Source organism: Lonchura striata, chromosome 10, assembly GCF_046129695.1.
Source record: "Lonchura striata isolate bLonStr1 chromosome 10, bLonStr1.mat, whole genome shotgun sequence".
Classification (NCBI taxonomy): domain Eukaryota; kingdom Metazoa; phylum Chordata; class Aves; order Passeriformes; family Estrildidae; genus Lonchura; species Lonchura striata.
Window position 1 is genome coordinate 7,910,157 of NC_134612.1, and position 14,854 is coordinate 7,925,010.

The 14,854-nt window shown below is 39.5% G+C and overlaps 1 protein-coding gene across 5 annotated transcripts in view; it reads left to right on the plus strand.

The window, feature by feature from the left end:
* The window catches only part of PXYLP1 (2-phosphoxylose phosphatase 1), a 65,873-nt gene extending 51,287 nt beyond the window's left edge, over positions 1 to 14,586 (plus strand). For all 5 annotated transcript variants that reach the window (XM_021553705.2, XM_021553704.2, XM_021553706.2 and 2 more), the window contains 4 exons: positions 1,864 to 2,025; positions 2,888 to 3,014; positions 10,825 to 10,964; positions 12,276 to 14,586. In XM_021553705.2, coding sequence (XP_021409380.1) covers positions 1,864 to 2,025; positions 2,888 to 3,014; positions 10,825 to 10,964; positions 12,276 to 13,207 — 1,361 coding nt within the window. In that variant the 3' untranslated portion in view covers positions 13,208 to 14,586. The remainder of the gene's footprint in view (positions 1 to 1,863; positions 2,026 to 2,887; positions 3,015 to 10,824; positions 10,965 to 12,275) is intronic.
* The last annotated feature ends 268 nt before the right edge of the window (positions 14,587 to 14,854 follow it).

Genomic DNA, 14,854 nt, shown 5'->3' on the forward strand with positions numbered 1-14,854 from the left:
TATTTTGCTTTTAAATCTCCCAACCAAAATTTAGGATCAGAGTTAACTTGGAGTTTTTGCTGTTGGGGTATGGTTTGCCCTGTCTGCTGAAACACCCCTTAGACATGCAAAAATGTCTAAGCTGACTTGAGCTAGAAGACCTCTTGAGTACTTTAACCAGCTCTGTGTGTGTGGCATTAGGGAGCAGTAGCTGTGTTGTTTATGGGTTGCTCTAGAGAGAACAGTTGCAGAAAGCTGGGAGTTGTTGCTGTAGCCTTTTCTGGCTTGGACACTTGGCCAATAGAAGGTACCTGTAATTTGCCATTTGTGCTGTCTGTAGTGCTGTTTGTTTGCAGAGCCCAGTCACTGTTGGATGACATTCTTGGGTTTGGTACTGCAAACCTCTGGTAGGTATTGCCAAGGCTCTGTGGTACTGCCAGGGTCTTAGGCAGGGGCTTGCAATGTCTCACAACCATGTGAGTCTAAGCAAGGAGTTAAGAATTGAATCTGGCAGATAAAGGCTGAAATGGCAGCTGAGCTCCACAATCAGTGTCCAAAGTCAAAATTACAGTTTAATAGTCTCACCAAACACGACTGAAAGCAAAATCTGAAACAGCTTAATGAAAAGTTTCATGTCACTGCACTTGGCAGGTATTGGCCTTGTCAACAGCACTAGCAAGGCTGTGGAAAATGCTTGGGTTCTGGTTTTGGCAGACAAAGAGTAACCACATGAAAATATTTGAAGTGCAATGTATTGTAGTGTAAGAAGGAAGAGTTTGTGTTTATTATTGGCTATGTGTTTGTAAAATCTGTGTGTGTTTTGCTTTGGTTTGCTGTCTTCATTAGTTTTCCTGATCTGTACAACTATTTATTGTGGAACACATTCACCTCTGAAATTGGAAGTGGGAGTCAAGATGGAACTGAGGAACTGACACAGAAGAATTAGTAACGCTTTGCTTTGTAATTTGTTGTCTCATCTTTTCTTTATTTTTTTTCTCTCTCAAGATAGAAGACTAAGGGGCTAAAAAGATGAACACTTTTCCTCCTCTTTTTCACCTCTAAAGCTTCTGATTAAAATTCCAGAAAACAGAATAGAATAGATGCATTTGTTATTACAAGTGTAGTCTGATAAGATTCATAAATTAGCTGATGCACTCACATTAAGGCAGGGTCATTACAACTCTGGCCTTACATTTAGATATGTTTCAACTTTCATCTACATGTCAGAAGACTTAGCAGTGGTGTTTCTGTTAGTTTCTTCTCTGTGTGAGTTTACGGCATTTCTTTGTGTTTCATATTTTTTTGGATAGCCTCACTTTCATTCAAAGAAATATATTTTGTGGGGGTTTTTTTTGCCTTTTTTTTTTTTTTTTTTTTTGATAAGCCAGACTGTTTAAGGTTGACAAGGTGGCAATGTAAGGGCAGGGATTAGTGAGGAAAATGAAGAATAATCCAGTCCTTCAATCTTGACTGCTTTGTTTTCCCAGTGGTTTGTACCACCCTGTCTTTTGCTGATGTCCTTCAATGTCAGTTTTTAAGTTAAAATTATAAGGGACAGCCAGACTTACTGTGGCACTTTTTCTGTGATTCATGCTGAGAGACTGATAGAAAAAGTGGTTTCAAGAAGAATGCAAAACCCAGAGTTGTTCTACATCTGGGTCTGTTCCTGAAGTCTTAGCCAAGCATTGACTTAGCCAAAGAGCTCTTCTGGGCTATGTAAATCAGGAACAAAAAATCTCAATGAAGTTGTTTACTGTTGAGAGACATCCTTTCATAAAACCATAGTCTTTGTGCATAATTACTTAGAAATAATGATAAAAGCCATAATTCTCTATGTCCCTAAAGTCTCCAGAAGGTGCATGGTGTATGTTTTGTGTCTTTCAGTGCATTTAATCCCAGTAACCCCTGTCCGGGAGGATGGGTTGAACGCCAAGAGCCGGAAGCGAATAATGCCGGATTTGCTGACGGAGCCGCCAGCCATCGACCCCGTCTATGAAGCCCAGGTGTACTGCAACGTTCCCACCGTCGCTGAGCGCAGCATGGAGGGTGAGCTTGGGGAGGGCACACCTCAGCGTGCCTGCTGGCTGCTTTGTGCTCTTATGGGAAATGGTAACTCCGTGCATTCACTTCGTTGCTGCTTGGAGAAGGTGGAGCAAATGCCAGCTGGTCACTGGATTACCTTGAATCGTTCAAAACATGCTCTTCCCTTCCCTTTGTATCCTCTTCGTTGCCTTGATTTTTGGAAATTGTTCTGTGTCCAGCCAATAGTCAGGTATAGGCCTAAAACTGAAATGGTTGGGAGGGCTATAGATATTTAATATTTGAATTGTAATTCTTGTTAATGTCAGCTGCATTTCAAACAGTTGACTTGCAATTCAGGAAGAAAAACCCCACAGAAGTAATTAATTTTGGAATTACAAGCCATTAGACATGGTCAGCTAGAAGGCATATTTACATTCCTTACTCCACAGGAGCTGCAGCAAGTTTGAATGAAGTCTTTCATTAGCATATTCTACTAATGGTTATCAAATAAATCACAAACTGGTATATCAGAAAGATCCAGATTAGACATGCTGCAAAATCCATCATTATTATGGGGATCTGAAGAGAGGCATTATGAAAGTGGAATAACCTTATTGTGTTAACAGAGTTCGTTGCTTGAGTTGTGTTTTGTGTGGTTGGTGGACTTCAGATGTACTGTGGAGATATGCAAAGAACCTTAGTCTTGTATAACTTGTCTTGCAATCTGAAGTGAAATCTTTCTTGGGTTGGTAAATTGTAATTTCCTAGGAGTGTTTTCTTCGATTGCAATACCAAAGCTATCAAGCTAATCATACCTACTTTTTTTTTTAAAGAAAGTGGATACAGTTAAATTTTTTATTTCTTGTTTTCCCTTTCTTCACTTTAGGTCATGCCCCTCATTATTTTAAGCTGGTGTCAGTTCAAGTGCTGATTCGACACGGTGATAGGTACCCTCTGTATGCCATTCCCAAGACAAAGAGACCTGACATCGACTGCATGTTGGTGCCCAGCAGGTAAAATCCTTGAAGTTTGTCTTTACTAAGCTCTTTTTTTGCTTGAGAATCATTTTTTCCTCTTCAGGAAACAATTTGTGAATTGAATACCATAGTGTATTGCCATGGTTTAAAAAGCCAATCCCTGGATCAGTGGTGCACAGTATTTTCTTTGAAACAAGAGCTATTACATGTTACCAGTTCAAACCAGAGTAAGTTCTTCATATTTCTTTAAAAAGCAAAAAGCTATTTAGTTGGATATTTAAGTTGCCATTCCTCTTAGATAAATTTCTACATTTTGAAAATGTAAGTGCATTGTTTGAGATGATCTCATCCATTTCAGCTCAGCATGCTTCCCTTCATCTGAGTACAAAAAGGACTTAGGCGGTTCAGCACTACCATAAGTAAATTGATATTTATATTTTATATTATTTTTTTCTTTTACTTTTCAGAAATATAGGATATCAGAATTTTCCCTTAGTGATTTGTGTCAAAATTCAGTAAAAAATGGGAATAGTGCATTTAACTATTAAAAGACAAGTTAGCAGAAAGTCCTACCATTTGCTACTTGACAAGGACTCCTTTCCTGTAGTTACCTCTCTCTGTTTAGATCTGTCACAAGTTAGTTATTTGTGTCTAACTGCCACTAAAACATCATTTTCCTTTCTGTTTCAGTATAGTGCTTTTGTCTAACATCATGTCTTTGTAGGTTGCTGAAAACTTTTCACACCTGAATCACTTTGAGCTGCAAATATAATCTGAATTGCTTCTTTGTGGCAGAACCTTCCTTTTTTGTTTAGATTCTACTCACTGATGCAGATGAATGATAGTGTACAGCAGTAGAAAAACCCAGTGGTTATGTAATTTCTCAACCTCTGCCATGGCTTGTTTGATTAGATGCAAGTACTTTTTAGTAGGATGATGATGATTTTTCAACAGAGGACTTACCAGTGAACGTACTGAATACTTAAAAGAATACTAAGATATGTTAGCAAACCCTCTGGGCAAATCTATTCCTTCATGCTGCTGTCCCCTCAGCAGTGTCAGCTGTGGAGATTCCAGTGGCTGAGGGCTGTCTGTTGTGCTCCTGGCAAACATTACTCAGGAAAAGAGGCACAGTAGGTGCACAAAGCAATATAGATGGACCATAAATACCTTTTTTCAGGATGGCATGGAATCTTCTCTGTCTTTAATTCCACAACAAAAAAACAAGAATGTAATTTCTTGACTCACAAATGGCTTTACTCTGTTGTGCTGGAGGTGTTAATGCCACACTGAAAGTACATTTCACCTTGGTGCCTGGGAGGATCATGGAGCAGATCTTCATGGAAGAAATTTTTAGGCAAGGGCAAGACAAAGAGATGATCCAGGACAGCCAGCACAGCTTTACTCAGGGCAAATATGCCTGACCAGTGTCATCTACCTGGTGTTCTGCAAGGCTTTCAGGTGGGTCCCTCATGGCATCCTTAACTCCCAGCTGGAGAGATGTGGATTGGAAAGGTGGACTGCTGAGTGGGTGAGGAATTGGCTGAATGGCTGCAGAGGTGATCAGTAGCTCTGTGTCCATGGAGGCCCATGGTGAGTGGTGTCCCTCAGGCTCTGGGACCAGTGCTCTCCAGTCCCTTCATTCCTGACATGGACAGTGGGATTGAGTGCACACTCAGGAAGTTTGGACTGACAAGAAATTTGTGTCCAGCTTGAAAAATGGATCCATGAGAAACTCAAGAGGGTCAAGAAGTTCAAGAGGTTCACGTGGCTCAGGGCAATCCCAGACATGGGCACAGACTGGGAGGAATCACTGAGAACAGCCCTGCAGAGGACTTGGGGGTTCTGGTGGATGAAAAACTGGGCACGAGCCATCTGTGTGCACTGGCAGCCCAAGAGGCCAGACACTGGCTGCTCCTTTTCTGTGTTCACACTTCAGCTTCCAGCAAAATGCCTGTTTTGTCAAGAGGTGTCATCCAGGGGTCTGGTCCAACCTCCCTAAGGAGGAGTTGGATTTCCTTGAGAGGTACCTAACCCCAGAAGCACTTTGTGCCCACTGCAAACTGAGTAGCTTCCTGAAATTAGATGTGCATTCCTGAGACTGCAGAGAGGAGATCAAACTTCAGTTATCTCTGCCACAGAGTGAAGTGGGAGTTCTTTTCATAAAGAATTTTTCCAAGAAGATGGAAAATGAATTGTCTGCTAACAGCTATGATAACATTTTTAATGACCTGCTGTAAGGGGTGAGATTATTTTCAGCATGAAATACTAAGTAGAGAAATATGATCCACATTTCTATTGGAGTTCCTAAAGGCTCTGATCTTCTGATCTTTCTTAATATCTGTCATGTTAGAGTGTATATGAGAAAGCTTTATTGAAAAGATGTTAACTGTAAGTGAGTGTTAGATGAGTAGCTGTGTTTCACAATATTAGTGTGCCACATGGGACCTCAGTTTTGTATTTGTCAGAAAAGCTTTTATAGCTGTTTCAAATTCAGTTTCAGGCAAGGAGTACAACATGAAGGCCCTGGAGTCAGAAAAACTATCCATAGAAGACAAGGAAGTAGTGTGGCTTTGACACAGAATGACCAAGTGGAGCACTCGAGAGGGCACAGTCAGACTCTGGGGAGGCCAGAGGGGGAACACTCGTGGCTCACACGGATTTGTGAAGCATTAGAGCATCACTGTGTAAATGACACATCCCTTACCACTCACAGCCACTGAAAGACCTTGTCTCCTCAAGTACAAAATTTATGTAAAAGAGCATCTCTTCTCCTAATTTAGGGCAGAAGAAAGATTAAATGAGTTGGCTCTGCACCATTCTGTCCAGATGTGTTAAAGCTGACCTTACTGAATTAAGCTAGAATTAAGCCATTGTTTTGAGTGGAACATTCATTACTTCAGCATCAGGAAGTTATTTGCTGTGTTTGGCTGTCAGGCTTATATTCCTTTGAGATGTAAATTTAGAGCTTGATTGTAAACGTATTTATATGGGGAGTGTGACAGGATCTGTAATCACTGCCTTTGAGCTGTGGGTTTCTTGCTGCTGTGCATTTGAGCTGGGATGTCTGGTGGAAAGTCTGGCTTGTTGAAGCTTTCTGGACTTACAACATCAGATAAGCAAGCTGCTCACATGCAGGCTGCTCTTATTTGACTTGGCATTCAGCTGATGGAATTCATTAATTAAGTAGATTATGCCACAGCCCTGTGGACTTCTAATGGATATGCAAAGTAGCCTTGAGGTCACGCTTGGGTTTCGTGAATTATGGATTGTGATATATAAGTGTGGAATGAATATAAGCAAATGGATTAAATGCTTTGGAGATTTCTTCCATCTAAAACTTCAATTAATATTATTGTTACCATTTTTATTGTTCTGGATGCAAACTTCCAGAGGGAACCAAATAATGAATACTTTTTTCCTCAAGAAAATTATTCTAATGATGTTATAAAATCTATTCATTGTAGTATTTGCTTATGGGGGAAAGAAATTAATCCCACACTTTTTTTCCTTATGTAGCTCACATTTATAGTGTCAAAAGTAAAAAATATGCAGTGTTTCTTCACTGAGTTTGTATGTGAGAGAGAAGAAACACTTTTTGGAAGATGCTAAAATGATTTCAGAAGACTGCTATCATTTATAGTTAGCTGGGTTAATTAGCATATACTTGAAGACATTTTGAGAGGTGTTGATGGTAATCATAAGAAGCTTAGTAACAAATACTGAAATTTTAGGTTCAATATGCACATGTTTTGAAACTGCCACAAAAACAAGCTGGGAGGTGGGAGATGAGACAAGTATGGTACTGTGAGCTGGAGGGGGTGTGGATCTGACTTGGGGTGAGGTCAAAGTAGGATCCAGACCAGAGTCCGGTGCAGAAACGTCCCCTGAGGCCTCTGCTGACTTTAAGGAGTCAGACAGAGGTGGAGGAGATGGAATTACAGAGCCATGGAATGGTTTGGGCAGGAAGGGACCTCAGAGATCCTCTCATTCCAAGCCCCTGCCATGGGAGCGGTGTGGAGTTTGTTATAAAAATGTATCAGCTATGAGACCTTTATGGATAAATAATCCCCAACTGTGCTACTACTGCCTTAGGCTCTCTTCTGTAGACTACACTGATCTATTGCTGGGTTTAGTGTCTTTTTCCATTTATTTGTTTTCTAAAAAGCACACAGTGTAGTAGTCCTTTGATGTCACACTTTTTTTTTTTTTGTGTATTTGAACTTCACAGAAAATACATGTTGTTTTTGCTTGAAGTTCTAAAATGATGTTTTGCATTTTAAGTAAAGAGAAAGGGACTTGCTCTTGGGATAGTTTGCTGGCAGAATCTTTTATTGTGTGATTACAGAAAAGTAATGTTTGTGTGTCTGAAGCCTGGTGGGGTCACGTTTACTCAGTAAATGATGCACTGAAGGCTCTGCAACTGCTTGTGAGAAGCTTGGTCCTCTCAGCTTTTGCCATGCATTTTTGTATTAATTCCTCAAGGAAAAGGGAAATTTTATTGAAGGATGCCAGCTCTGTTCCTGGAAGAAATACGTAATACAGTTCAAATAGTTATGCAATATTTCTTTCCATGTACACTGGTTACAGTGTAGCAATAAAAGGTGATATTAAAGCATTTTAAGACCTTTGCAAATATGATATTTAAATGTTGATTAAGGATTTAAATGTTAGTCCATTTTAATGCTAGTGCATGAAAACCAGAGTATTCAATCTGGGATCTATTATTCCAGAGCTTAGGTTGTAAATAACAAAAAGATCAGCTGAATTAATTATTTGAGGGAAAAGAAGCATCCTCAGTTTTGTTACAGATAAAATGTATTCTATTGTACACAAATAAAATCATTAAAAGGCATATTATCAGGTTTTAAATAAGGGAAGCAAATGTTAAAATTGGGAAGTGTGGCTGTTGTTAGTTGGTTTAAATGAAACGCTGTTCCATTTTCTGACAAAATTTGAAATAGTTTTTATATGCTGACCTTTTGCAAATATGGTAGCTTGCCATTGTAAGGCCAGGAAAATTACAGAAGGATACGTCTTTAGTTAATTTTAATTTTCTGATTACTCTTATGGAAATAAAATGTTAAGGATAATTCAGTCTTTAAAACTGTACAACTGAGCAATTTCCTTTGCTTCCTGCTCCAGCAGCCCCAGCAGCCTCAGCCGTGTTGCCTGGATACTCCATCTCCTGCAGCATCTGTAAATTGGCCAATTCAACAGGAGGATTCATATTCTAAAAAAAAGCCAAGTCTTGGGGTGGGAGGGGGAATGCTTTGTCAGCTGGAAGCCTGAGTGCTGCTGCAGATCTTGCTGCTGAGAAAAATAGGTGTTTGTTTGCCCAGTTGTACAGGGATATCTATTTAACAAGAAGTAACCTTAGAATTTCTATTCAAAAAGATGTCCAACAGTCTATTTCATAATGCACTTCTGAAGGCATGTGCTTATCTTATGCTCACTTTAAATACAGTGTAAGTAAATTGCATCTCCAAGTTTAATATTACTAATATACTGTATTAATACACTGGAATATAAAATAATCATTTATGGTCCCTTCTCTAATTTTATCTCGAAAGTTAATTTATTTTGCCTGCCATTTTTTTTTTTTCTGAAAAATCCTTTTGCAAAGTACAGATAAATACTTTTCTTTCTTCTTCCCTTTCTTTCTTCCTACAAGTGATTGCTGGCAGTTTTATCAGCACAGATTTGATTCCATTAGAATTCTTTCAGGCTTTTGTAAGCAAAGCAGCAAAAGAAGCAGAATGGATAATGCAGTTATTTAAGTTTTCTTTCACATTTATTATTAAATAAATGAACAGAGTTTAAGGAAAATTTTGATTGTCATTTTATTCATGTGTAGAGTTTTATAACATTCAAAATTTAGAAGATTGGTGGTTCAGGCTGCTACCTATGTAATAAGCTTAAAAAGCCATTTGCTAATGGGGGTAATTTAATTTTCTCAACTTAATTCTTCCATTTTTAGATTTCACTGCTGGGCTGTGAAAATAGTGCAATGTATAAAATGTTCTGTTGGAAATTTTCATCTGGCTCTGGAGTAAGCTTCTAATGCATGGTTGTACCACAGGAAGCCTCCACTGCTTGAGAAACATAAACCAGGCTTTGTTCCTTTCTCTGCTTTGCAAATACTAATCTTCAGTTGCCCTGTTAAAATTACAATGTACAGGAGAAGCTGTGGAATTAGAATATCATTAATTGGCTGGTTTTCCTTTAATCTGAAGTAAAATGAAAAAAATAATGTGGTTTTTGATCTCATTGTGCTTTTTGTCTCATTTTGCATTTTTTCCTTATCGGCAGTTGTGACATAATTGTAACATTTTCCTGCCAGGATTATTTTTTTCCTGAAGAGCAATTAGATACTGGAAAATTCAAGTTTTATAAAGTGATATGATCTACCTTTCTATTGACAGACACTGATTCTTATGAGCCCTCCTGTATATGCAGGCTGTGAGCAGAGCACTGCAAGAGGTCCTCTCGTGTGTGAGAGTTTCTAAGTGAGCATGGATGTCTTTGTCCCAGCAAACTTCCATTCCAGACTCTCATTCCTGCTTTAGTGGTGTTATTGCTCCCTCTGGTGTGTCCTGCAAGTCAGGTTTCTTTTTAAGACTGAGATTTTTATATCAAAAATAGTTTATCCTTCTAACAAATGTAAATATGAGCAGTAAACACAAATCCCAGAGTTCTGTAAGAAATCCTTTACATAATTTATTTTATATATATATTTTTTAAGCAACATGAAAATAACTGTATTCAAGCTGAACATCCTATTCAGACAAGAACCACCTGGAGCAGAGTTGGGTTGCCAAACAGTTTCTGATGTACTTCTGCACAAAATTAGAGAGGTGACTGTGTAACCTTTGATAACTGCTGACATTTAGCAAGGATGTCTCCACTTTAGTGTAATGCATTTCTGGTGTAGGAATATGATCATGGATTTATTTTTTAAAGGTTCAGATTACCTTTGGGTTGCATTGTGAGATTTTTGGTACCTGTAGCTTTCTGTGCAGCAGTACCACAGTGAGCTGAATCCGTAGTGTATTTGAAATTTCCAGTGCAGTGTGGAAGATTTAAGTATTCTTTCACTGACTTGAACTCTGTTTCAGTGAGTTAACTTGAATATTTTAGTGAATATCTCTTCCAGCTGCATTCATTACTTCATGGCAGGGTATCTTACTTGTGTAGTGTCCAGGAGTGTTGGCCTCTTTCTTCCTGGATAAAAGTGCAGCACCCCAAACAATGATTCCAGTTTTAATGGGCCACTGGGTACTGCTTTCCAGTCCCACATAATTGAGATGACACTATTTGATTTGAGGCTGAAGGAAATAGAAATAAAAGCTGAAATTGTGGTCAGCACTGCACATTATAATATCTGAGAATTCCTTCAAGATCATCTGCTTAAGGTACTGTATTTGAACCCTTTTAGATTGTAACTGGCTTTGGCTGTGCTGTTAAAGAGCATTGGTACTTCAGAAAAGAGAGGTTTGGAGGTTTTTTAAAGGATTATTTAATATCTTTTTTCATTTTAAGTCATAACAGTGTTAGTAACTAAATTCAAAGCAACCCCCAGAAATTGCTCTAAAATACTTAGTGAAAGGTATCATAATTTTAATGTGACAAGACATGTTTCCTTACAGTTCTTTGGTGGAGAGTAAGTAGTTAGATTTCTTTTCCATACTTGCAAAAGTCCTGAGCAAGAGCAGATGTTGTCCCAGTGGGAAATAAGCTCACATCATGAAATTTCTGAGGTGACATACTTGGAATACTTGACTCTCTCGAGCTCCTTTCCCATATGCTTTTGGAAGTTTTCCCATTTTGGTTTCCATCTCTCTAGGAAACCTTCTCATCCTCAGCTTGAAGCCTTCGTTAAGCATATGTCCAAAGGGTCTGCAGCCCAAATGGATGGTTCTCTGAGCAGCCTGCCTCACTTCCCCAGCCATTCACTGTGTGAAATGGGAGAGCTTACACAGACAGGTGAGTTCCCCTAGCAGCTCTGTCTCATCCTCTGCTCTGTTAAACGAAGTCTTCTTGAATAGGGATCTTCTGATTCTCTTTATGTTGACATAAATGCTTTTTTATGGAAGCTTATCATGTTGGTCATATCCTAAGCTATGCTGGCATATGTAACTCAGCTGTAAAAGTGGCAACAGTTGTAGAAACTGTGCTTTGTCCTATAGCTTGACAGTCCTGTTACACACTGGTCAATCTTGGCATATCTTTTAAATTCTTTTGTAGCAAGTCAGAGCACCTTTCTTTCATGTGGCTTCACACCTCAGAACTCCTCTGTTACCCTTGTGACAAGCAGCCTTGATCAGTCCCTCCTGAGGAAGGTCTGGTGCTCTGTTGCTGACGGGGCTGGGATTCAAAGGGACCCTGTGTCCCCTCCAGGAGATACTGATGTAGCAGACAAACATGGTGCTTGTGTTATGGAAATGCTTCATACATCTGGTGCCTGTCAAATCCAAGTGTGTTCTGGGATCCCTTTGGAAGGAATCCTTGGCCACTGCCAAGCCTTGCAAAGTGGTGTCAGGGGAAAGCAAGGCAGGACACCACCTAAATTGCACAAAGACATGGACTGTGTCACTGAGCTGGCATCTGGGGACTCCTGTGGCATGCAGCAAGGTACATAGAGGTGTTCTAGTGCATAAGGGGTTCATGCCTATTGCTTTGCTCTTGTGTGAGAGGTGTGGATTCTGGAGTAGAGGTTTTGGCACATGAGAAGGATACACTCCTCCAGCTGGATAAAGGCAGAGCTGTAGCATAAATTATCAAACAATTTAAATGCTCCCTGAAGGAAGATGGAGAAGGAAGCTTGATGGACTTGCTACACCTCACGATTGTTTTGTGAGTTTACACACTAATTTACATTTTGTGTATTTGTGTCCTGACTGCTGGTGCTTTTATTGGCTGCCATAAATTTTCAGGGGCACAGCATTCTCTGCAGGCCTGAAAACCTGACTGGGGTGCAGTCTTCAAAAACTCCTTACTTTTATAATCATGTTAGACCCCACCAGTCTATTTTTTAGTCCAAAGAATTAATATTAAACCACTGAGGATTTAAACAAATTTTATGGAACCAATGTATTTTCTGTATTTCAGGCTAGTTCCTAGAATCTGAGAGATACTGAAGAATAGAAAATTTCTCATGTTTCAGACAGTTTTCTTAACAGTCATCATAACTGAAGTTCAGTTTTGTAAATTTATCAGTAAGGCTACTAGCTGTAATTTTTTTCAGTGTGACTGCAAAGATTCTCATCATGTGTTGTAATTTCTGTCAAAATTCAGGGGTGGTACAACACTTGCGAAATGGACAACTGCTCCGAGAGATTTACATCAACAAACACAAACTGCTCCCTAGTGACTGGACAGCCAAGCAGCTCTACTTGGAGACCACAGGGAAAAGCCGAACCCTGCAGAGTGCACTGGCCCTGCTCTACACCTTTTTGCCAGATTTTGACTGGAAGAAAATTAACATGAGGCACCAGTGGAGCACCATTTTCTGCTCAGGAAGCTGTGACTGTCCCATGAGAAACCACTACCTGGAAGAGGAGCAGCGCAGGCAGTACAGTTTACGGGTGAAAAACAACAATTTGGAGAAAATATACGTGGATATGGCAAAGATTGTGGGTATTCCCACCAGGCAGCTGAGAGCTTCTAACCCAATAGATTCTCTCTTGTGCTATTTCTGTCATAATGTCTCATTTCCATGTACCAAAGCTGGCTGCATTGGTATGGAACACTTCAAAGTAATCAAGAGACACCAGTTGGAGGATGAGAGAGAAAGACAGGAGAAGAAACTTTATTTCTTGTATGCACTATTGGCTACTCATCCTCTCCTCAACCAGACTGTCAATAGGCTGCAGCGTATTGCAGAAGGCAAGAAGGAGGAGCTGTTTGTCCTCTACTCTGCACATGATGTCACCTTGTCACCTGTTCTTAGTGCCTTGGGCATTACAGAGGCCAGATTTCCCAGATTTGCTGCCAGATTAGTTTTTGAGCTGTGGCAGGATGGGAAGAGGCCCAAAGAACACTTTATCCGCATCCTGTACAACGGTGCTGATGTCACATTCCAGACCTCGTTTTGCAAGGATCATTATAAACATTCCAGCAAGCCAATGTGCCCACTAGAAAAACTTGTCAACTTTGTCAAGAGGGATATGTTCTTAATTTTTAACAGTACAAACTACTATGATGCATGTCATAGGAGAGCACTGTAGAGAAGGGAGAAGGAAAGGAGGCAGTGTTAACTTATGTCAGTGATCTGTTTTCTGGCAGAGGCACAGTTCAGTTTTCTTCTTGTATTTTCATGTGTGAGTACAGAAGGGTAATGCTTGAAACATTCTTCAAATAGTTTTATTTTCATTCAGGCTGCAGATGGCCTTCAGTAGAAGAACAAATGCCAAGGGTTATGTGTATGTGTACGCTCACAAATGCTGTTAACTGTTGTGATAAACCATGTGGTGAATGTAACCTGGCCCTTGCTTGGTAGAGTGAGAGAGCATAGACTTTGTGTTTCTCTGTTCCAGAGCAATAATTTGATAGCCTAAGTTTAAAGCCAAAACTCCATTTTTTTCTAGCACCATCTCACTGTCACTTTAAGCACTTAATATCAGGGTCATTACGAATTCCAGGTGTCTGCATTAAGGCATTTTAAAGGAATTTTTGAATTTCTTTACTCAGAGGAAGCCTTCTAATATTATGGTCCTTAAAGCAAAGTGCATGTGTTTGTGTGAATACTTCCCTGAGCATGTACAAATGAGCGTGTGCCTTCTGCACCTCACAGACCTAGAAACCCTTGGCTATTGTTGCCAGTGCCAGAGAAGGGTGTACTGGAAAAGGGATACAAAACTCTACTCTCTGATCGCACTTTCAGCACTTTGAATAGTTCAAACACAGTCTAGAAACATGTAAAGGCCTTGTGATGTTAAAATAGATAGCAAACACTAACAGTACCACTAAACCTGAGTGGGAAATTAGAAATCAGTTTTATGGTGAAATGTTGGGCTCTTTCCCATTGTGAACATGTTCAAGCTGCTGTGCTATGGTACAAATCAGTATTTTAGGAATTTGCTATGGTGACTGCTTGAGACAGCTTGACTAAATACTGAGAAAACTTTGTAGTTGAGTTAGTATTTTTATGGACTAGGAAGCTCTTATTTTGTAAGACCAGACTTGTACATATTGTACTGTGTATATTTATAACACAGTAGATTTTTCTTACTTGTTTAGTTTGTAAAGACTTGTGGAGGTCACTTTTTAGACATTTTTTCCCCTTGATTAGGATGTTTAGACTTAAGAATAAACTGTCTGTTATGGGTAATTTGAACAATGAGTAGATACGAAAACTTCAGACTGCTTTCATCTCTGTAGGAGTAGTAAATTGAGAACCAATTTTTAATAGAATTCCTAGAAATTTTATAATGATGGAGGTTTTTTAACCTCTAGAAATAAACTAGTCTGTGAGTTGTGATTCAATGGTGCTAGTTTGTCAAAGAAAACATAACTCAGCATAAGTTCTCTGACTCTTGGCATTCCACTGTTTTCAATGCTGCATTTGAACATGTTTCTTTAAATAAAATTCTGGGGTCTCTTTGTGTTTTTGTGTGTTATGCTTGTTGTGACTTCCTTAGCTGTTTGCAGGAACAAGGTGGATATTGTTAAGCTGCTTGTTGCATTTCTAATTTCTGCACTTAATCTGTCCTGGGCCCCAGTCTGGGCAGGAGCAAGTAAACATTTCATTAATACTGAACTAGAAATCCTAATAGAATATTTGGGGCTTTTGTACCACATTGGAGTGGTAGCCTTCTGTCTAAGAGACTGCTTGTTTGCTGGAGAGCAAATAGGAAGAGAGAATCTGGAAGTTG